Source organism: Notamacropus eugenii, chromosome 4, assembly GCF_028372415.1.
Source record: "Notamacropus eugenii isolate mMacEug1 chromosome 4, mMacEug1.pri_v2, whole genome shotgun sequence".
NCBI lineage: Eukaryota > Metazoa > Chordata > Mammalia > Diprotodontia > Macropodidae > Notamacropus > Notamacropus eugenii.
The window spans coordinates 29,584,342-29,606,463 of NC_092875.1; the positions used below are offsets into that span (position 1 = coordinate 29,584,342).

Here is a 22,122-nt window from a genome sequence, read left to right on the forward strand (position 1 = left end):
TTTGTGTTTGTGTATTCTTAAGACAGAAAGTCAGGAGGAGGTATATGTAATGCCCATCTCAATTTAAGCAGAGTCAATTTGACCCTTATTATTAGTGTGTGGGCCCCTCTGTCTGGTGAGGGTGAATGTACCTGCTACCACAGAAAGGACACAGGGAACCCCAGCTGACTAACTGAGACTCAGGGGAAAGACTTATTTTGGAAGACATGTCCTTTCCTTGGTCTATGAATGTGAATGGCGAGGCTGCCCTGTCTCTGTCTGCCCATGGGTCTCTGACTTTTTAAAGGAGTAACCCTACATGGGGAAGGAAGAGGACTTGATGCTGGGGATGCTAAGGAAGACATGCTTTCCTGCAATCATCCCTGTACTTTATTCACAACGGTTAGAAAGGCCAGTCTCCTGAATGGACAAGGGGGCATTTGGAATTCTTTAGGTAGAGGGAACCTCAGACCCAGCCACATGGGCTGAGAAGAGGGGTCGCCATATCTCTCCTCCTTTTACCAACTGAACTTTGGAAAACACTTAGACTTATGGCTTCCATGTTTGCTTTTCTCACTCACTTCTCAATTCATTATATCCTGACTTCCAGATTTTTTTGTCTGGATTCAAGTCCTGTTTCTGACATCTCTTGGTTTGATGACCCTAGAAAAGTCACTCAGCAAATTGCTGTGTGTTCTAGGTAGTGTTCTAGAGCTGTCCATTTTGGAGAAGATACAGGTGCCCTTAGCAGAGGGCCCCTACTCACTCAGGAGTGCTCTATACTAGTATCTGTGTGAACATGTCACCTTGGTAGAATGTAAACTCCTCATAGGCAGGCATGGTTGCAGTTTTTTTGGTTTAGTATCCCCAGCACTTAGCAAAGGACTTTTCATGCAGTGGGTACATAATAAATGTTTAGTGATTGATACCTGATACCTTTTATTGGAGAAAATATTGGAGCAGCCACATCATCCCTGCAAAAACATTTTACAGCCCTTACCTGGACAAATTCTGCTTGTCATTTTGGGAAAGTCTAAACCACAAGGTGGAGCTATGAATCCTAGGTAGGCAGAGGCCCTTGAGCCCCAGTAAAAAGATCCCTGGTTCTGGAATCAGAGAACCTGAGTTTAGATCTTGGCTGTAGTACTTGCTACCCATGAGACCTTGCAGAAGTCACATACTTTGAGCCTCCTGTTTCCTCCTCTTCACAATGAAGGTGTTAAACTAGGTCAACCAATCAATTAAAAAGCACTTATTAAGTGCTTACTATGTTTCTGTCCTTTTAATAAGGCAAAACAACTACTCCCCCTGAGGAGCTTCCATTGGAATGAGGGGGGGGGGGGGGCAGAGAGAGAGAGAGAGAGAGAGAGAGAGAGAGAGAGAGAGAGAGAGAGAGAGAATGAATGTGTGTGTGTGTGTGTGTGTGTGTGTGTGTGTGTGTGTGTGTGTGTGTGTGTTACATGTAAGGTTACCTGGGAACCAGGAGTAAGAGATGAACTCTGATTCTCAGATAAATCAAACATCTTTATGGATCATTTTGATCAGTGTGTAGTACTTTTGTTTGTGGAAATTAAAGTTCAAAGGAGAAACTCTTACCACTCAGTGGTAGTTTTAAAAAAGATATATGTATCATTCCATCTCTTTTTCTTTCTTCTGCTTGCTAGTGTACATTGTGTTTGTCTTTCATTTTCGAAGAGGACCAAACGTGTACATAGAGAAAGGTGGGTCATTTCAGTGATCTATTCATAATAGTGTCATTACGTAGAGCAAGTCATGATACGGTTTACGAAAAATGCAAAATCCATGCAGCATGTAATTTCTTTTTTCCTAGCTGTTGATGGGTGTTAGCAATTTTGTAGTACTGTTTTGTAAACTATTTAATTTCAACAAGAAAATGACTTGGATGCTGTGGAACCATGTTCCCATCCTATTCAATTTCATAAGATGGCTGACTCACTTTATTTGAAGATAATCTTCCCACGTAGCTAAACTTGGAGCCAGTCTTGACCTTGACACCTAGTGCTACTCCTACCTCCCAAGAGTTCTTCTTGCGAGTGGAGGATCCAGACTGTGGCAGAGCAAACATGGCCATGCTCACTTCTTGATCACTTGGGGAAGGATAAAAGGGAAGGCATGCAGACTTTGGACATACTCGAAGAGAGCAAGGCCCAGAAGGAAGGAGGAAAAAAAGCCCCAATAATTTTAAGGGTTATTTTTTTACTCAGGGTGAGAACAGTTGCATTTCTGAACTGAATGATTGTCAACGGAATTCTCAGAATGGTAAATATTATTAATTTAAATGTCAGTAATTCAGATTTTGTAGTAATTTAGAGTAGGATAGGGTAGGCTGATGAATTGCTTTTCGATTATCTATCAAGAAAGGCTTGCTTAGCAAATTGGTAATGCAAAGATCACAGGCGATGTGTTTCTTATTTAAGGGAACAGACTTTTAGGTACACTTGCACATAATCTATATGCAAATAAAGCTGCTGACAAGTGATTCTTATTGTTCATTAAAGAAGGTCCAGTAGGACGTATCCTTGTAAATTGCAGTAAGTTACTGTATATGCTTAAAAGAATATATTTGTACGTGTATATATGTATATTTGCACATATTAAATAACTGCTACTTTTCACAAATTAAGATTTAATGTCCTCCTTAGTTTAGATTAATGGGGCTTTATTTTATTCCTATATTATTCTTCCAAATAGTAAAACTTCTTATTTCAAGGGTAATACCTACATGTGAGATCTGAGATCCAGCTATTATCAGATGGAGCGCTAGACAAAGATATGAGTTCCAGTCCTGTGTTTCAATTCAAGCACTTTGCAATTTTGAGAGTACTCTTTTTTCTAGTTGTTAGTTCTTAACTATTTGGGTGTTTCTGGTACTTTAAAAACTGTTTTTATAAAAATTAGCTCATTGTCATCCTTACAACCACCCTGGGAGTGGTTATCGTTTTCATTTTACGGATTAAGAAATTGAAGCAGAGAGATGCTAATTAATCTGCCATGGGCCACATAGCTAGTTAAGTGTCAGAGGTTAAATATGAACCCAGGATTCCAACTTTCAGTGCAGTGCCCTGTCCACATACTACCCACCTGGCCCCACACATTATATGACATAAATGGGCACCCCTTAGTTTTCCAGTCAGCTTTTTGCAGACGTGAAAAGAGCAATTGTAAATATTTGTGTGTGTACGTATATGCTTGTCATCTTTATTTTCTGTTACTTTATAATAGCTTAACTCTGTATGTAGGAATTTAGGCTGCTTCCCACAGTAAAGTGTGAGCTTTTTAAAGGAAAGAACTTTCTTGGCTTTTATAGTCATAGTACTTAGTACAGTTTCTGGTACACAGTAAGCACTTAATACATGGGTTGTGAATGTGCATTAATTTGCATCATTCAATACTTAGTAGATGCAAGGCAGCATGGTACTGTATAGTTCAGGATCATGTGACATGTTTTTTCAGTGGAACTGTCAACTTTGCTTAATTATGCTCTGGGTAAAATAGACTTTTATGTTGTCTTTCCCCACTCATTGGACTGGTTATAATATTCCAAGATAGACACACACACATACACCCACTTTATCTGTGTCAAAGAAGCACTCAGGGATTGGTGGCAGTAGTTTTCAGAAAGTCAGGTCATTCAGAAGCTCATTTTACCAGTAAAAAAAAAGAAAACCAAACCTGTTGTTGGAATGATTTGAGGCACATTTGGTGACGTGAAAATCATGAGCTAGTTAGAGATCTTTGCCAGGGTATGACCTGTCTGGGCAGGCATGATTATCTTGACTTGGCTTTATGGATACTAAAACACTTTTATTTTTAAGTTCCTTTAAAAGAAACCTTGGTTGAATTTTTCCCTGGTAATATTTCCAAGGAAATATATTTATTCTTTAAAATGTAAATCATGAATTCCTACAACCCCTGAAAAATAGTAGCAGTAGAAGTGCATAAGAAACAAAAGCCAAGAAAAGAGTCATTAATAGACGTCCCTGACCTCAGTGATAGAAAAATACTCTAAATAAATGTGACTAGAGAGCGGAAGGGGTGAGGTAAGAAGGCAAACATAATTTGCCTTCATGAGACTTGATGAGAATTAGAACTGGGATCCAATACTGGAAGAATCACAGAGGAGAGACCTTCGAGGCCATTAAGTCCAGCCTCCTAAACTTTTTAGAAACGAGGAAACTTAGGCCCAGGTCACACAGCTAGTACATGTATTGAGGTGGAATTTAAACCCTGATCTTCTAGGCATTCAAATCCACAGCTTGGAATTCAAAGCCATACATGATCTTCCTGCCTTTCCAGTTTTAGACCTCCCTCCCTACCACTTACTCCCTGATCCAGTGACTCTTGCCTCCTGACTTTTCCACAAACAAGATGCCCCATCCCTTGGCTCTCAGCATTCTCCTGGGCTTTCTCTTATACCTGAAATATTTTTCCTCTTCGTCTCTGCCTTCTGGTTTCCTTTAAGTCCCAACTAAAATCACATCTTTTACAGGAGGCGTTTCCCAACCCTTCTTAATGTTAATGCTTTCCCTCTGTTGACTTTCTTCTATTTCCCGTTGTTATCCTGTCTGTAGCTTGCTTGTACAAATTCATTTGTTTGTTCCCTCCTCTTTCTCCTACTTCCCCAGCCCTAATTGTTAGTTTCTTGTGGCAAGATCTGCCGTTTGCCTCTTTTTGTGTCCTCGGTTCTTAGCAAAGTGCCTGGCACATGGGAGACATTCAGTAAATGTTTATTGATTGATTCTTGACTCTCAGTCTAACATATTATCCAATAGAATGGATAAAAGTTGATAGGAGGAACATTACATCTTAAGTTTTAATCATGTGAAAAAACTTGGAAACCTGAAAGGGGAAAGTGTGGTAGGGAGAAAGAGAAGTGACACTGTCATCCTAGTCTACTTTAGAAAGTGAATGGAAAGAGGAAACACATCAATTTATGAAAAATCACAAACACAATCCGGTGGCATAATAGAGTAGCACTAGGGAACTTCCCTCATTCAGACATTTACTGGGACTCACTCTTTGTCACAATCAAAGCAGCTAATGCTTTCTTGACTTACCTTAACAATTTACTGATAAAATAATGAAGGAAACTGTTATTCTGTATCTATTGTTTTCTAGGAAGAAGTGATTACTGGGACAAAATGATTGGGAACCTTGTGGGGAAGAGACTACTTCAGTGTTAGAATTTGTGGTTAGAGGAGAAGAAGGCTAATATGGTTTGACTAGTACCCTAGGATTTCATAGGATTCAGAGAAAAGATTTCATGTCTTAAATTTGTGTAAGAGAAGTCAGCCTGGGTGGTAAGGGAAGAATTCAAGACAAAAAGGTTCCAATGAGGAAGAAATGGAAAAGTTGTCTCGAGCTCTCCTTATGGAGACACAGGCAATACAGGAGCCTACATGGCAATGATTAAAGTGGAGAATATATGAGCACCTAAGTTAGTTAATAGACAATGGGTACAGGAGCAGGCTTTTCAGAATAGTGTCAGAGGTGCTGTGTCTCAGAATGAGCCCAGTCTGGCAAGGAAACTGAAAAAACCTTTTAAAATACAAAACCTTTTAAAACTCCATTGAAGATGCAAGGAGAATCAAAGAGAGAACCAACATCATGCTGCATAGATGGATGGATAGATGGATGCATATTCATGGATGCATAGATGGATGTTCCATTCATGGAATAATTGTTAATGACTTAAACCAGAGCCACTCAGTTTTTATTTTCTTTCTGTTTTCTCTGTTGAACAGAATAATCTTTGATCCAGAAAGGAAAGGGAAAAAAATGGCTAATGGGGAGCTATTTCCAAGACAAGTAGGGAGATTGGAAGAGAGCCCCTGACCAACCTGATGAGATTGAGGCACGAGGGTAAAATGAACCACATCTTTGGTTCCTGAATGAATGGGCTGATAAGACTGTTGAGCCATTGTCAAAGGAAACCGAAGAGGTGTTGCAGGATTGGAAAAGGGCAAATTTCCTTATTCTCAGTAAAGAAAAGAGAATGAAAATTCTGGACCAATGAGGTTGGCTTCAATTCCTGACATTTCTCACACTTTGTTCCTCCTGCTCTGACTTCAGTTTTCTCCCTTCACAATTTTGATATTACTGTTGATGTGTACAATGGAGTAGATCCTTGTCTGTCTTGTGTGAGTCTGATTTGTGTCCTCCCACACATTAGCCACAGGCTATCTGCCCAATACTCACTGATTTCTGATAATACAGATATCACATTGAACTGTACATAGTTTATCCTTCATTCATACCATTTAGTCAGCCCATGCTTTTTACTCATACATTCCTTTGACATCTTTTAACCTACTTCTTGATAATTCCTTTCTCGGGATTGTCTCCTCATGTCCACTGTCCGTTTTCAATTCATTTTCAGTTCATGGAAAATGCAGTGTGCTATCATTCTTGGTTATACAAAAACCCTGGTAGAATATTAGTATTAAAAATATGGGCCATTTTCACAGAAAAAAGTGTACTTGAGCCCAGATTTCAGCTGAGATCTTCCTGACTGTACCTGCGTCCTACTGTGAAAATCGTTTCTGAATCAACTGTTATATGCGTTGTTAATTTATTAACACCTGTAGAGCAAAGATCAAATTAATGCAATGGTTAAGTAAAAGAAAAAGAATCACAAAATTACATGTGCAATTAAGTGTTGCTATCTTGAACTACTTAAAGAATTTGTTGCAAAAATAAAATTCCAAAACAAAGTCTCCGGGTATTAATATATCAATTTATTAACTAGGTGAGTTCCAGTAATCAATAAGTTGATTGCTGGTTTCAGTGGTTTCTCTTGGTAATTGAAGACGATGATGTAAGGTCTTGGATCATCTTAAATGTTCCAGTGTCTTCCTGATAGAGCATTATTGGGACCTCCTCCGACAAGTGAATGACAACTCTGGTGAATATTTAATGAGGAGGTGAGGTAACAGAAATGAGGCTTGGTCTTAGAATTCTGGGCCTGGAATCAGGAAGACCTGAGTTCAGATCTGTCCTCAGACACTTACTGGCTGTGACACTGAGCAAGTCATGTATCCATGTTTGCCTCACCTTCCTCATTTGTAAAATGAGCTGGAGAAGGAAATGGCAAATGACTCTCGGATCTTTGCCAAGAAACCCTAAATGGGGTCACAGAGAGTTGGGCATGACTAAAACAACTCAACAATGACCACAGCATGAGTTTTGAGTCCCCTCTGGCAATCTGGTCACTCAGATCAAGCTCTCTTTGGCTTTATTTCTCCACAAACCAGGCCACCACAAGCTCATTCTCTTCTCCATCTAAGGTAAGCTGGGTCCTATTGATAAATAGGTTTAATAGAGTAAACAGATCTCTGCTTACCACTTGAGTGAGGCCTGGTTGAGGAGTAGATGTCTTGAGGGCTAGAATTGATCACATTGTTTGGTTTTGCCAGACAATGATTGGCCTTTTCCAGAGTGGGGTCTTGACAGAAATTGAAGAAAAAAAAGGATGGATCACAAATTAATAATTGGTTGTTAACATAATAGCATAATATTAATTTTCCTCAAAGTTATAGATGATAAAAGTGGACCATTAGTAGAGCTGTTATGTAACAGTTTCATTTAGAAGTTTAGCCATTGTAAATCAATAACTAATACCAAAGAGTCCAAATGAGTTAAGATCTTGAAATACTTTACTCGTTTGCCAAGGGAAAGGTACTGGTATTTAACAGTGTTTTAAGGAGATACAGGTAATGTACGTTCATTCTTAAAGTTTTGAAAAAACAGATGGTGAAAGATAATGAGCAGTAGTCCCTCACAAAATAGTGAGAGGTAGTGGGGGGGAATAACCAGTTTAAAGAAAGCTTTCTAAGAAGCCAATCAAAACAAATCCATCCTAAGGACTTTAAAGGATGAAACTGGAAGGAGGGCAGCAAACAAATGAAAGATAGAAAAGAACTGCCAAGACTTATGTTGTGGTCTGGGGGTGCTGGAAACCCTGAGGTGCAAAGATCTGCCTTGAAAGAATTTGACCATTCAATCCTTCTTTCCTTCATCATCATTTTATAACACCAGTAAAAGTGGGCCAGACTCCTAGTGAGTCTGCACATTTGCAAACCAATAGAAGTGGTCCACATTTTAAGAATCTGGGCATATGATGAGGATGGGACTAATGTTTTTATAGAAAAGACTGTGGGAAGATCTGGATGGGATCTAGGAGTGGCAAGTAGCCTGGGTGGTCCAGAGGTAACTGAGAAAGGCATCTGGATGGGATTAAGGAGTGTCAGGTAAGCTAATTAGGTAATCAAGGTGGGCCAGATGCCTTGGGTGGAGGCACCAGAGATCCACTTTACTGAAATGTATGAGAAAATTCAGGGACTGGGTTGCTTTCAGAGACATAGTGTTTCAGATCCCATTCTCATTAATGTCAGAGTTCCATAGATACTTCTTGAAGAAGTCAAAATGGTGCTTAATTTTTATGAAATGTCAAAAACAGCTGGATTAAACCAAATAAACAGAGGTTTATGCTAGAGACAACACTTTTGAGGAAGAGATCGATACTCAAGATATGTAAAGAAAGGGGAGAAAACAAAAGACATGAAGGGGGTGGGCCCACCTCTACCCCACCCCCAACAGGCCTTGTACCTTATTCTATAAGATCTCTTCCAGCTCTAGTTAAGTTTATCCTTATATAATTGCTAGCTCATGTTGACCTACTTATGTTTCTCTTGACTCCTGTGTTTGTATTTCAAAGTTTCACAGCTCTAATCTTTTCATGAGGATTGTTTGGGGGGTATTTTATGGAAGATACATTTTCCCCCATAGGTTTTTATTTGGTTTTACTGGACAAGTTATTCTTGGTTGCAAGCCTATAACTTTTGCCTTCTAGAAAACAGCATTCTAAGCACTACATTCCTTTTGAGTGAAGGCTGCTAATCATGTGATTCTGATTTTTGACTCCTCAGTACTGTCTCCTTCCTTCCTTCCTTCCTTCCTTCCTTCCTTCCTTCCTTCCTTCCTTCCTTCCTTCCTTCCTTCCTTCCTTCCTTCCTTCCTTCCTTCCTTCCTTCCTTCCTTCCTTCCCTCCTTCCCTCCTTCCCTATTTTTTTTTTTCTTTGATCTGGAAGGCTCTGTATCTTGGTGATAATATTCCTAGGAGTTTTCATTTGGGGGTTTCTTTCAGGAGATGACCAGTGAAATCTTTTTATTTTCATTTTGCCATTTGATTCTAAGAGCTCTGGAGAGTTTTCTTTTAAGATTTCTAGGTTCTGTTTTTATCACGGCTTTCAGGTAGTCCAGTGAATCTTAAATTTTCTCTCCTTAATCAGTTTTCCAAATGCCTTGTAATACCTTATATTTTCTACTATTTTTTTTTAGTCTTTTAATTTTTGCCTTAGAATCATCATCTCTTTTTTTCCCCTCAGAATTTATAATTTTCAGAGAGATTTTTCCCCATTTGGTTAGATTTTATACTTCTTGTTCCAAGCGGTTTATTCTCTTTCCAAATCTTTCATTTCTTCCTTATTTATTCAAGTAGTCTTATTTGGTTTCTAATTTCATTTTTAGCTTCAGTTTTTAAAACTCTTGCTGTATTTCTTCTAGAAATTCTGGCTGGACTTGTAGCAAAGCTGTGTTTTTCTCTGAGTCTTTGCTTATAGATGTTTTGGTGACATTCTCCTATTCATAGTTTATGTCTAGAGTGCCCTTGTCATCATAATAGTTCTTTATGGTGAGATTCTTTTTTTGTTTGTTTGTTTGATTATCCTCCTAGCCTACTTCTTGCCTTCAATCTTTATATTAAGTCTCAAAATGTTTAAATTCAACTTTTGTCCTCAAAGGTCAGCTGCTGCTTTCTTGAGGGCTATTGAGTTTGTGTAAGGCCCCAGGGATATTTAATACTAGAAACCTTTAACCTTTCAGGGCTTCTCAGGTGGTCAGGGCTAGGATCCCTGCCCTTCTGATCTGAGCTGGAAATTCCTGAACTGGGTTAGAATTTGAGCAATACTCCTGAGGGCTTGCTTTTGGGTGGAAGTTCTAGTAGACTGCTACTGTCCTTTATTGTCTAGAAAGCTCTTCAGGTTTAGAATGACAGAATTGCAGGCTCCCCTTTGGTCTGAGATTTCTGCTTTAGTTGTTCTGTTGCAGGCTTTGGATTGGGGTAGAGGATGGAACCATCCTTGTGCCTTAGAATAAGAGCCACAAAACTGTTTGCTTCCGACCTGGCTTACTTGGCAATACACTGCCAAAGTCCCATCCCTCCTCACCCTGGAACACCACCCTTAGTCATATACACCGTTCTCAGTCCTCTTGGATCTGAGACCCAGAGCTGGGTAGAGAACAACAGTGCTCTCTGTTGATATCTGGTTCTGCATCAGCACAGGGTCTGGGTCCTCCTGTATGGGTCTAGGACTACTTATTCTTTTTATATATGGCTTCCTGTGATTTTTTTTCCCTAGGATTTCCTGATCATTCATGGGTTTGGTGTGATTTATAGCTCTTTATAAATGACTTTGTGTTGGGGAGCAAGGCTGTACTTCCTTCCTCCTACTCTATCATCTTGGCTCCTCCCCTTTGAGAAAAAACAATTTCCAAGAAAGGCATGGACACTTGCTTCGCATCTTGGCGTGATGATAACTGATACCAGAAAGCAGGCAGAGCTACTGAATTCTTCTTTTGCTCTTGCTTATTTGCTGAAGAGAGCATACTTTGAACTGGAAATCACAGACTGAAAATGACCTAACAGGGAGCAGATACTCAAGATAAGAAATAAGATTTTAAGAGCACATCTAAACAAAAAATTCTGTTGTTGATCATTAAGAAACAGCGGTTAGCCAGTATCTAGAGAAGAAAGTGGTAATTACAAAGATTCAGAATGGCTTCATCAGGTTGCATCTTTCTAACTTCATTTCTATTTCACAAGTATAAATTGGCTTTAAAAATCAGAAAGATTGATACGTGGGGGTGGAGTCAGTTTGTTTTCTTTTGATCCCAAAGGCAGAACTACTAGTAACAGGTGGAAGGTACCCAGAATGCCCTGGGCTGCCTCAGATTCTCCTTGTCTACCTTGAAGGCCTAGCTGAGGCTAGATAATTACTGATGCAGTAAATTGGGGTTCCTTTTTTTGTCTGGCTTTGACTAAATGGTTGTGGAGTTCCCTTAAAGTTCAAAATCTCAGACTCTGTTATTAACTTTAACTCTTGCCTTTTGTATCTTTTAGAAAAGTAGAGCAGTATCAGTGGAACAAAAATTGTTGAGGAGCCATAAATAAATGGAGCTCTTTTCTTCAACCTCCTTCAGCTTGGAAACCCTTGCCTCAAAACTGCCATGAGTTCTCAGTGTACTCATTGTATGTTCTAGCCTATCATACTGAGAAATAAGCAAAGGAGATTGTTATGCCTTTGAGAAATCTTTCATTATATTTACTATTGGCTTTGGAGTCAGAAAGCCAATATTATCTAAATGCTATTTAGGTCCATTTGGCATTTTGTTGTAGAATTATGGGCAAAAAGATTATTAATTCCTGTTTTTCCTTTTAATGATGTAGTTGTGGGATTAAAAAATAGTATTTTTTTTTCTTTGCCACAAATGTGGTCTTCAGTAAATCAAATGATCAAGGATTGTTCTAATGTGCTAAAAGCATTGCACTAAAGCAAATGATCAAGACTGTGCAAATAAGCCTAGGGGTACAGAAAAAGGCAAAACAATCCCTGCCCTCAAGTTGTTCACATTTTAATGGAAGAGACCACCTGTAAAAAACTATGTGCACACAAGATATATACAAGACAAATTGGACATAATCACTAGAAAGAGGGCCTTTGTTATTAAGTGGGATTAGGAAAGACTTCCTGTAGAAGGTGGTATTTTAGCTGGACCTTAAAGTCAGAAAAGAGGTAGGGAAAGAGCATTCCAGGCATGGGAGACTATCAGTAAAAATGTATGGAGTTCATAGATGGCTTGTCTTATTTGAGGAACAGCGAAGAGGCCTGAATTGTAGAGTATACATGTATAGGGGATAAGTTTTTTAAAACCTGGAAACGTAAGAGAGAGCTAGGTTATGAAGATCTTTAAATGCCATGCAAAGGATTTTATATTTAATCCTGAAGAGAATAGGTAGCCACTGAAATGTATTGAATAGGGAAATAATATGCTTGGTCTTGCGCTTCATGAAGGCCAATTTAAGAGCTAAGTAGAGGATTGACCAGAGTGGGGAGAGACTTGTGGTAGGCAGACCAATCGGAAACCTTTGTAATAGTCTTAGAATAGAATGTGGTGATGAGTGTCTCCCTTATAGTGGTGGCATTGTTAGAGGAGAGAAGGAGGTATACAGGAGAGATGTTATAAAGGTAAAATTGGCAGGACTTTGGGAACAGATTTTATGTGGATGGTGAGAAAAAGTAAGGAGCTGAGGATGACACCTAGGGTTTGAGTCTTAGGAACTGGGAGGAAAATGGTACCGTTGACAGTAATAGGAACATTAGGAAGAAGGGAGATTTGGGGGAAAGAAAATGAGTTCAATTTTGGACATGTTGAGATATTGACATGTCTAGTTTGAAATGTCCAGTAGATTTTTGGAGGAATGATTAGAGATCAGGAAAGTGGTAAGTCTGGATAAGTGAATCTGGGAAGCATCTGATAGAGATGGTAATTCAATATATGGGCACTGATAAGAGCTTAAAGAGAAATTATATAGAAAGAGAAGAGAAGGGGGTCCAGAACAAAGTCCTGGTGGTCACCCACAGTTAGTGAGCATGACTTGGATAAAGATCCATTATAGGAAGTCTCCTATGAAGTTACGGTCAAGGATAGTGTAGTGAAAACTCAAAGTAAGAGATTATCAGGAGAGAAGTGTGGTTGATCGTATCATAGGCCACACAGAAGTCAAGAACAAATATTATTGTGTGTAGGATATTTTGTGAATGTGGAATCATTGACTGAATTCTTAATTCTACATTAAAAAAGGAATTTTCATTTCCTATTAGCAATAATGTCAGGTTTGGGCATGGGGGGATTTCTAAATTGAAATCTAGAGTTATGGTGACCCATTTTTCGTTAATACATCTTTAGGTAGTCCTTACTCACTGATTTCTGTAGTGAAGACAATTAAAATATTAATTTGGAGTGATATTTAAGTAGCTGACTTTTGTTACTAGTTCTTTTTCTTGGCAAGTTTAATATAAATTTATGTACTTTATTGCTCTTTAAACAGAATTGGGAAGAGCATGAAGATCTTTTGATGCCCTTCAGATGTGAGAAAGTTGTGGAAATTTCACAATATGAAGTTTCATTTTGACATATATGTATGTGTCTGACATACATACACTATTGTACACACATATACTTAAACATACGTACTTCAGTGATTCTTTGATATGAATGTTTTACCTCCAGTGGTATCAGTTACATCTCATCCATGCTTTCTTATAGATTCTTCCCAGGGGTCTTCTTGTTCTTTTTACATTTTGTGGTTCCATGTGCAGCACTCCACATGTTTAATGCTGTGTAGCTCATCCATTTCTTTTCTGAGCGTTCATTTTCTTGAGGCTATTTTTTTCCACTACTTATTGAAATGTAGGTCATTGTTAGAAATATATTGTAACTTACTTGTAATCACCAGTGCTTTTCTTCTTTGTCCTTTGGATGCCCCACAACTTGAATTCTTTAGCTAGTGTAGTATTCCAGGAATCACTTTCATGTAACATTATTGGGAAAACATTTATGTTAGGATTGTTTTTTTGCCTGGGGTGCAGCTTGTAATCATTGAAAACATTGTGTAAATTGCCAAATGAAATCCAGCCTGCTGTGTTCTCCTATTAAATTCTGGTCCTAACTGCAGTGCTGGTCTCAGATATATGCTCAGCTATACCAAGTCAAAGAACTCTCTCTTGGCATTCTCATCAGCTTCTGTGTGTTCAATTATCATCTCAGTGTAGATTCCCAAAGCTTTGTAACTATATATCTAGCCCTGTTCTGTCTCCTTTGCTTTACTCCCACGTCCCCACCTGCTTTTTGGACATCCATATTTGAATGATATATCCATCCAAGTCCACAATGGAAGGAATTATTCCCTCTCCCCCTCCACTTACAGAAACTCATTCATCCAACATTTCGTAATTCTGTTGAGGGTTCCATTGTCTTTGTCATCATCCAGTTTCATGACCTTGGAGTCATTCTTCACTATTTCCTCTTTTCCTCCAGGTTCCCACCTCTATGCAAATAAATTACCATTTACCTCCTTTACATATCTTGTACCTATCCCCTTCTCTTGATTTGTGCAGGGGTGCCCTTTCTGTTGCTTCCCTTCCCTCACTCTATTAGCTGTCTTAATTTGTTTCCCCAGCCTCCAGGCTCACTCCTCTCCTTTCTGTTGTTTACATAGCTGCCAAACTGGTGTTCCAAAATCACAGAGCTGTCCACTGTGCCATGTGTCCTTTATTTTAGCATCCTCTGTCACCTCTGTGAATAAAATACAACCTTCTCAGCCTGACATTAAAGCCCTGCCCAAGCTGGTTCGTGGTTTTATTTCACATTGTTCCTATTCACACATTCTTCATTCCATCCAAGCTTCAAGTCACTGTTGGCTGGACTCCCATCATATTCCTTTACACAGTCTGTACACCCCAAATGAAAATCACTCTCCTCATCTCTGCTTCTTAGGATCTTTAGCTTCTGTCCAGTCTCACCTCCCATGCCATCTACTAGATGAAGCCTCCTTGCTTTCTCCTATTTCTTAGTGCTCTTTTCTTCCTCCAATTATATATGTTTATTTTTCTTGTGTAAATGTTCTATTTGCCCAGTAAAATGTAAGCTCTTTGAGAGCAGGGACTGGTTTTTATTTGGTTTTTGTGTCTCAGTGCCTCCTGGAGCCCCTTAATAAGATGAAATGAATGAACTGGGCTTTCTTAAGGATATTCTTCTGAATTAGAGGCATTTTCCATAATTTTCATTTTTTCTTTGTAGCCAATTCATCTGATCTCTTGAGTAATGACACGTTAGTGAGGAGCTCTTTTAATACTCTGGAATAGCTAGCACATCTATAAAAGCGAGCATTTGAAAAATTTTATTGTCTCTGGAGAATCCTTCCTCCTTTTGGTCTGTGCATGTCCATGACTTCCAGTAACCAGACACCTGCCTGTTTACTTCTCTCCTTTTCACTAATAGTGAGAACACCATTGAAAAGAGTTTTCTCTAGTTGTGTTTTTCAAAGAATCTTGTGTGAATTTAACATGTGCACACATACCTCTCTAATGGAGAATATTAAGCCTGATTGTTGTTCTACCACATCAAGAGTAGGGACTGTATGAGTCAGGACTTGTATTTAATTTGATTTCACGATCACTTCTTTAGTGTCACATATGAACCTTTCATTAGTTTTGGTATCTGCCCTTCCTAAATTGTCTTTGTAGGACTCTAGTAAATACATACACAAATAGTCAAGGAATATATAGAAACTCTTAAAAAAAAAAGTAAAAGAAAAGAAAACAGCCCTTCCCCTACTGTCAGCAACCACCTAAGAGTTTGTGCCATGTACGATAAAACAATACCATGAATTCACCTTATACCCTGGACATTCACAAAGAGGACAAAACACTGAAATAAGTCCAAATTGGAGGGGCAGGGTGGGAGGGATGGGTTGCAAATGACTTGAAGATTTTTGCAGGAGGGAAAGATAATGTGTTCTCTTGAACATGCTGAATTAGAGAGGCCTATGGGATCATCCATTAGAAAACTGTAATAGATACTTAGTGAAATGGAACTGGAGCTCAGGAGAGAAGCTAGGGTTTTTGTGTAAGTACAGGCATCATCTATAGAGTATCATAATTAAATTTATGGTAACTAATGAGGTCACTAAGAAAAAACACCTCCTAGGATAAATTCCATGGAATCTGGGCATAAATGACTCTGCAAAGGAGTCTGAGGAAGGGTGGCCAATGAGGTAGGAAGATAATTGAGGCAATAATGGTGCAAAAATTTGGAGAGGAGCTATCCCCCACGAGGAGCAGATGATCACCAGTCTCACATGCTGTAGAAAGGTCCAGAAGCAGCCAGACTGAGAAGAGAGCAGCAGATGGGGCGTGAAGAGAGCAGCAGCCACTTTGGAGAGAGTAGATTCATTTAAGCAATGAGACAAGAAGTCCACCTAGATTTTAAGGGATTGAGAAGTGAGTGAGAGGAGAGGAAGTGTATGGAATAATCGTAGTAATTCAAAGGAACAGGGAGACAGGAGATGAATGGAGTATCGTGTTTGGGGAATGGCAGATGATTGGAGAATGTCTCTAAGGGATTAATGTGGGAGCAGTATGGAAAGAAGGGTTGAGACCAGATTGTGCAGGGTTGTAAATGTAATACTGGAGACTGTGTTATTAATCCTGGAGGCACTAGAGGGTCATTGAAGCTTCTTGAACGGAGGAGTGACGTGGTCATTTTTACGTTTAAAGAGGTAAGGGCAGGAAGAAATGAACATTTATCTAGTCTGATGCCTGCTATGTGCCAGGCACTGTGCAAAGCGATAACATTTCTAGTAACATCACAAACCATGAGAAGAAACATAAAAGTTCTCAATAACCCTCATAACAACTCTGTGAGAGAGCTACTGTTAGTACCCCCATTTCACAATCAAGTTGTGTGACTGAGGGTCAGAGATCAGATTTGATTTCAGGTCTTGACTCCAGGCTCACTGCTCTGTCTATTGGGCCTCTTAGCTGCCTCTCAAAATCACCTTTGATCCTCACAACAACTCTGGGAGGTTCATTTCACAGTTAAGGTAACTGAGGCAAACAGGGTCACAGATGAGATGCAAGGCCTGAAATGGAATGATGAGTGGAGAGATCATACGGGAGAGATGTTCAAGGTAGAAATGGTTAGACTTGGCAACAGATTGAATAAAGAAGTGTCAGATATTGAAGACTTGAGATAAATCTGAGGTTGTGAAACCTGTGTGACTGGTATCCTTGACAAACTGGGAAGTTGGGATAAAGAATACTGTGTGTATGTGTGTGTGTATATGTATGTGTGCTTGTATGTGTGCTTGTATGTGTGCATGTGTGTGTGCATGCGTGTGCATGTGTATATATGCAGTACCAAAGTTAGTTTGGGACATTTTAAATCTGAGATGTCTATGGGACATTCAAATGGATATTTCCAGTAATCATGTGAGTTTGATGCAGGGCTTGGATTTCTGTAGAACTTGGTCTGGACCTTTCCTGTTGCCATATCCCATTCTCCAAGTTTTATTCTCCCCCCAAATAAATCTCCCTTCTTTCCCGCCTTCCCCCTCGCCCTCTCCCTTCCCTTCTCTCCCCCTCCTGAGTAAACTTCATTTGGACATTAATTAGGTTATTTCTCTCCTTTTCTCCCTTAGTCTCCCTAGCACAGGGCCCTGCACATGGTAAGCACTTAATCCATGTTTGTTGAATTCAACACAGTAGTTTGTTTCTTGTCTTCCTTCCACCTCAGAGATATCCACTCATGACACACAGACCTGTCAGTAAGTGAAAAATCGATATATCATCAGTAGTACCATTGCTTCATCACTACATCAAACTTTAAGAGTTCACATTCAAGGATCAGTAACTGCCACTGCTGGTTTGTGGAGTAGTGATAATACCCTTTTGTTGACATTTCCAGGCAAAGAAATGGTATCTACAGCATCCACAACAGCTACTGTCCCACATGTATTGAAGCTCAGATTATATTATCGGCATGTTATCTCCATTTCCCTACTGTGCTTGGCTGTCCTCGGCTTTCTGATGTGAAATCAGAAATCAGCATTTGTGACTTTTATTAGTTGTAGTGTGGCAGTGGCTCCCAAACATTTTCCACACATGTGCTGTATGGTCATATTAGATTTAATTTTATGTTTTGCTGTTTTCTCAGGTTAGTCACCCTTTCACTCATGTCGCCCTCTCTGTAAACTCTTGAGCTTCCATCTTAATTCATAATTTATTCTTTCTGTGATCTTATTTAGTCAATGGTTCTTTTGGGTGTTGTTGTATAGAACCTGCAAGGGAATGGAATAGCTTAGATGCTTAAGTATCACTAGAAGGCAGTGTTGGATAACCTTGAAATCTTAATATTGAATAGTTCGCATACCAATTGAAATGGTAAAATAAAATCTTTGAGCCAGTGACTAAAATCTCTAATGGTTTCCAAGTTTTATTGCTTCATCTCTCCATGTTGTTTCATCTACACTTTAAGATATCATATGTACTGTAACACAAAAATAAGTCAGTATTATATATTAACCTTATATATAACAAAATAGATTGGATCACTTTGAGAGATTCTCATCATTTTGAACAAGTGCAAGTTCTATTGAAATTTACTCACTTTTGAAATGAAGTCAATGTGGTATTTTTTAACTTTCTTCAATTTTATGATGAAGGACCTAGGCACCTCCCCCCCATTTTCTGTCAGTTTTTCATTTATTTATGCTTTCCTTATTTGTTTCTATTTTCCCAGCTATAAGAGTATAGTAGCACTTTATATATTTCTTCAAAATTGCCCAGTAAATGCATAAAGAACATGAGTGGTAGCCATCGTGCAGTAAAGAATGATCTGAGTCAGCTTGCTGAGTTAATCATTCCTTCCAAAGTCAATCTTTCTTTATTGAAGGGCTTTAGAAGTGGTTACACTGTTATTGAAACCATAAAAAAACTTCATTCTTGATTGTTTATAGGTGCCTGATGGATAAAAACTTTGTCAGGATTGGTAAATGGTTCGTTCGGCCCTATGAAAAGGATGAGAAGCCAGTCAACAAAAGGTTAGTAATATATTTATTTCTGAAAAGGCTGGGCCTGTCTATTGGTTTGTGTTTCTCTCTTCTGTCCATACCAGTCTGTGGAAAAGAACTTATTTATTCTCAAGTAGCCTTAACATCTTTGGGACATGACAGTATATTTCAGGGTCCACAATTTGTTCTACATTGAACTAGAAATGAGAGGTCAAATGATTGTTGTGATACCTGTGTCCAAGCCGTTGATTACTAATTAACCTTTGTGGAACTGGAACACACCCATGCTTTTTTCCAACAATTGCCACTTCATAGTGCATAGTGTTTTGTTTCTGCTTTATTTTTTAATTTGAGTGAATTTCAAAGTGCTGGTAATATTGGTGAAACAAGAGTTTATGTGATTAAAAAAAGCTAGGTTGTAGCAAAATGATGATTATTAATTATGTCTCTAAATTGTCAGCCCCTTTTGCCACCATAACTGTATTGTGTTTCATTGATACCAGCTGTTAAAATTTAGTCAAATCTAAATTTATAAGAAGAATTATTCAAAATTAAAATCTGAATTCAGATGAAGCAGGGAATTCATAGGCGGCAGGAGATGGACTGCCCATTTTGGGAAAAAGGAAATCAGTCAGTTTGGCTTAAATGTAGAGTATACAAAGGGAAGTAATATGAAATAAGCCTGGTAAGTGATTTAAAGCCAGATTATGACAGCCTTCAAGTACTAAGGTGACGATTTTGTTTTATCCTCAAGATAATCAGGAGCTGCCAAAGACTATTCAGGAGGGAAGTGACATAGACTTGTGGTTCAGGAAGATTATTTTGGCAACTATGTGAGGGGTGAATTGGAGAGGAGAGAAACTGGATGCAGGAAAACCATTTTGATTATTTCTACCTATTTGCTCTGTTATAGGAAAAAACTGCTGAAGAGATTCATTATAGGTGCAAAATCCATATTTTTGGAACAGTTTTAAGCATTTTCAGAATGGTATATGTGAAAGAACACTTTTCTTAAAGAAGACATAAAACATTATACTGAGTCACAAAATTTATGTTTCAAAGGGACCTCAGGAACCATCCAGTACACCCATCCCATAAAACAGTGAAGAGCTCAATCTTGCTGTGCAACTGAGGAGCGGCCTTAGCCCTCCTGGGGAAAACCTAGTTAATGAAGCCACTCATCCTACTCGAGATGGCTTGACCTGTGAGGATATTTTGAAATGGCCTTTCTAGATGAAAGAAGATATTGTGGTAGAATGTAAATGTATCATTGGCGCATGACCAATAGCTGTGCATACTTTTCCTTCTTTTTGTTATACTTTTGTATTTAAAAGTATCAGATAGGTGAAAGAGGTATTTTCATTTGGCTTATGAAGGCAGAATTCTGATGTAGAGGAATATTTGTTATGTTAAGATTCTCCAATGTATGAAATTTGAAGCATTGAAAGAATTCTCACTTGAAGTAGCCTGTGTGTACAGGAATACTATTTAAACAAAAAATAGTATACAGTAGTTTAGAAGAGAGAAGAATTACCTTTTAGGTGCACAAAATGTTATTAATTATTTTTATAATTATTTCTTTCCTGACCTTAGTTTTCATTATCTTAAGTAAAAAGACTTTTTAGGAAATCCTAAGAGATGTTTAAGCAGTGATTCCTCAATTTCTTTATAGAAAAAAGGTTTTCTCTTTGGCAATGCCAAATTCCAAAGCCATTTAAAAGTTTATTAAAAAGTACATGTATTTAAGAAATACTTCCTGAAAAACAAATATACATGCATTTAATATGCAATATAGAAAGTTATAATTTGCGAGAGGTTCTAGAAGTAAAACGGAATTGTTGCTTTGTTTGCTTTGTATTAAGAGTGCTTGAAATATTAGTGAGGATCGTTTTTTGAATCATAAGATTTATAGTCTCTGTCTTATCTTTTGTTTTTAAAAAGTTACTTTGTGTTGGCTGCCATTGCCTTAACAGTTGGGTTTTTAAAAAGATCCTTCTTGGACAACAGATGGTATAAAAACTAAATCAATATAAATATCACCTTGCCTAATGTTTTTGGAATTTTCTTTCTAGTCTTGTTTAGGAGGGAAAATGATCCTACTTTACTTTTTTAGTATGGACTTGCCTCATAGAAGGTGATTACTCATGAATCAGTTTATCCACTTTGAAATTTGCTGATCACTTTTAGTGACCTGCACTTTTAGGTGATAAATACAACATTTGCCAGACTAGAGTTTGGCTATTGTTCTTGGATTTATAGTGAATTTTTTCTAATTAGCTTATAAATTTCTTTAGTTCAAGACACTGTATCTTTTATCCTGTTTATTCCTTTACATAGAACCAAGGATGCTACCTTCATTATTGATAACTGTTGGCTTTAATATGTGAGTTTTCTTTAAAATAAGAAACTTAAGAAATCAATTTTGAAGGACTTTAACTGTTTCTCAAAAATGTGTTATCTTGTGACTGTTTCTAGAAGAAACAGCCAAATGAAAGCCTGTTTTGCACAGGAAAAAGGCTTTTATCGTTGAAAAGATCAGGACAACCAAAGGCAATGTCTTGCTCAAATAACAAAGAACTTAAGAAAAATATCACTGTGGGGCTGGTTTTCCTGAGTCATTAGTGAGTTGTAAGCTGCATAATAATTTTTTTCCCTATCAGTCATCTGAAATTTGAAAAGTGGATAGCCGCTGAGCCTCTTGGGACAATCTTCCTTTACTTCCTGGCTCCTGTTCTTGTAAACTGCTCTTTTCATATAGTTCAGCAGCTCAAACATAATAATGGTAATAGAGACACTTTTCTTTTTGTGGATTGATTGGTATATAGATCTCCTAAGTTAGGGAACTCCCTCTGCCAAGGTGTTTTGTAACTTTTCCGCCCTGACCATCCTGGTTCTGAGACATTGCCGAAGATCATAGATAGCCACAGTATCTCTGAAACAGGACGTGCACTCATGGCTTTTTTGAAACTTTGTTTTATTAAAATTTTGAGTTCCATATTCTATCCCCTTCTCTCTTCTTTCCCACCTTCCTGAGAAGGCAGACAATTTTACATAGATTATAAATGGCAGTCATCCAAAACATTTCCATATTAACAAAGTTGCAAAAGAAAACGCGCACCAAAAAACCCAGGAATAATAAAGAAAGTGGAAAAAAGTCTGCTTCGATCCGCATTCAGACTCCATCAGTTCTTTCTCTGGAGGTGGATAGCATTTTTTTAATCATATGTCCTTTGGAATTGTCTTGGATCATTGTATTGCCGAGAATAGCTAAGCCATTCACAATCATCATACAATATTTGTTGTCACCGTGTACTCTATTCTGGCTCTGCTTATTTTTCTTTACATCAGTTCTTGTAAGTCTTCCCAAATTTTTCTGAAAGCGTGCTGCCCATCATTTCTTATAGCAGTCACGTACTACAATTTGCTCAGCC

The 22,122-nt window shown here is 38.3% G+C and overlaps 1 protein-coding gene across 7 annotated transcripts in view; it reads left to right on the forward strand.

The window, feature by feature from the left end:
• The window catches only part of MED13L (mediator complex subunit 13L), a 415,471-nt gene that overhangs the window by 223,697 nt on the left and 169,652 nt on the right, over positions 1-22,122 (forward strand). For 4 of the 7 annotated variants that reach the window (XM_072600340.1, XM_072600338.1, XM_072600339.1 and 1 more), the window contains exons 4-5: positions 1,644-1,700; positions 18,638-18,721. In XM_072600340.1, the coding sequence (XP_072456441.1) occupies positions 1,644-1,700; positions 18,638-18,721 (141 nt within the window). The remainder of the gene's footprint in view (positions 1-1,643; positions 1,701-18,637; positions 18,722-22,122) is intronic. The other 3 variants (XM_072600342.1, XM_072600341.1, XM_072600344.1) reach the window with 1 other exon arrangement.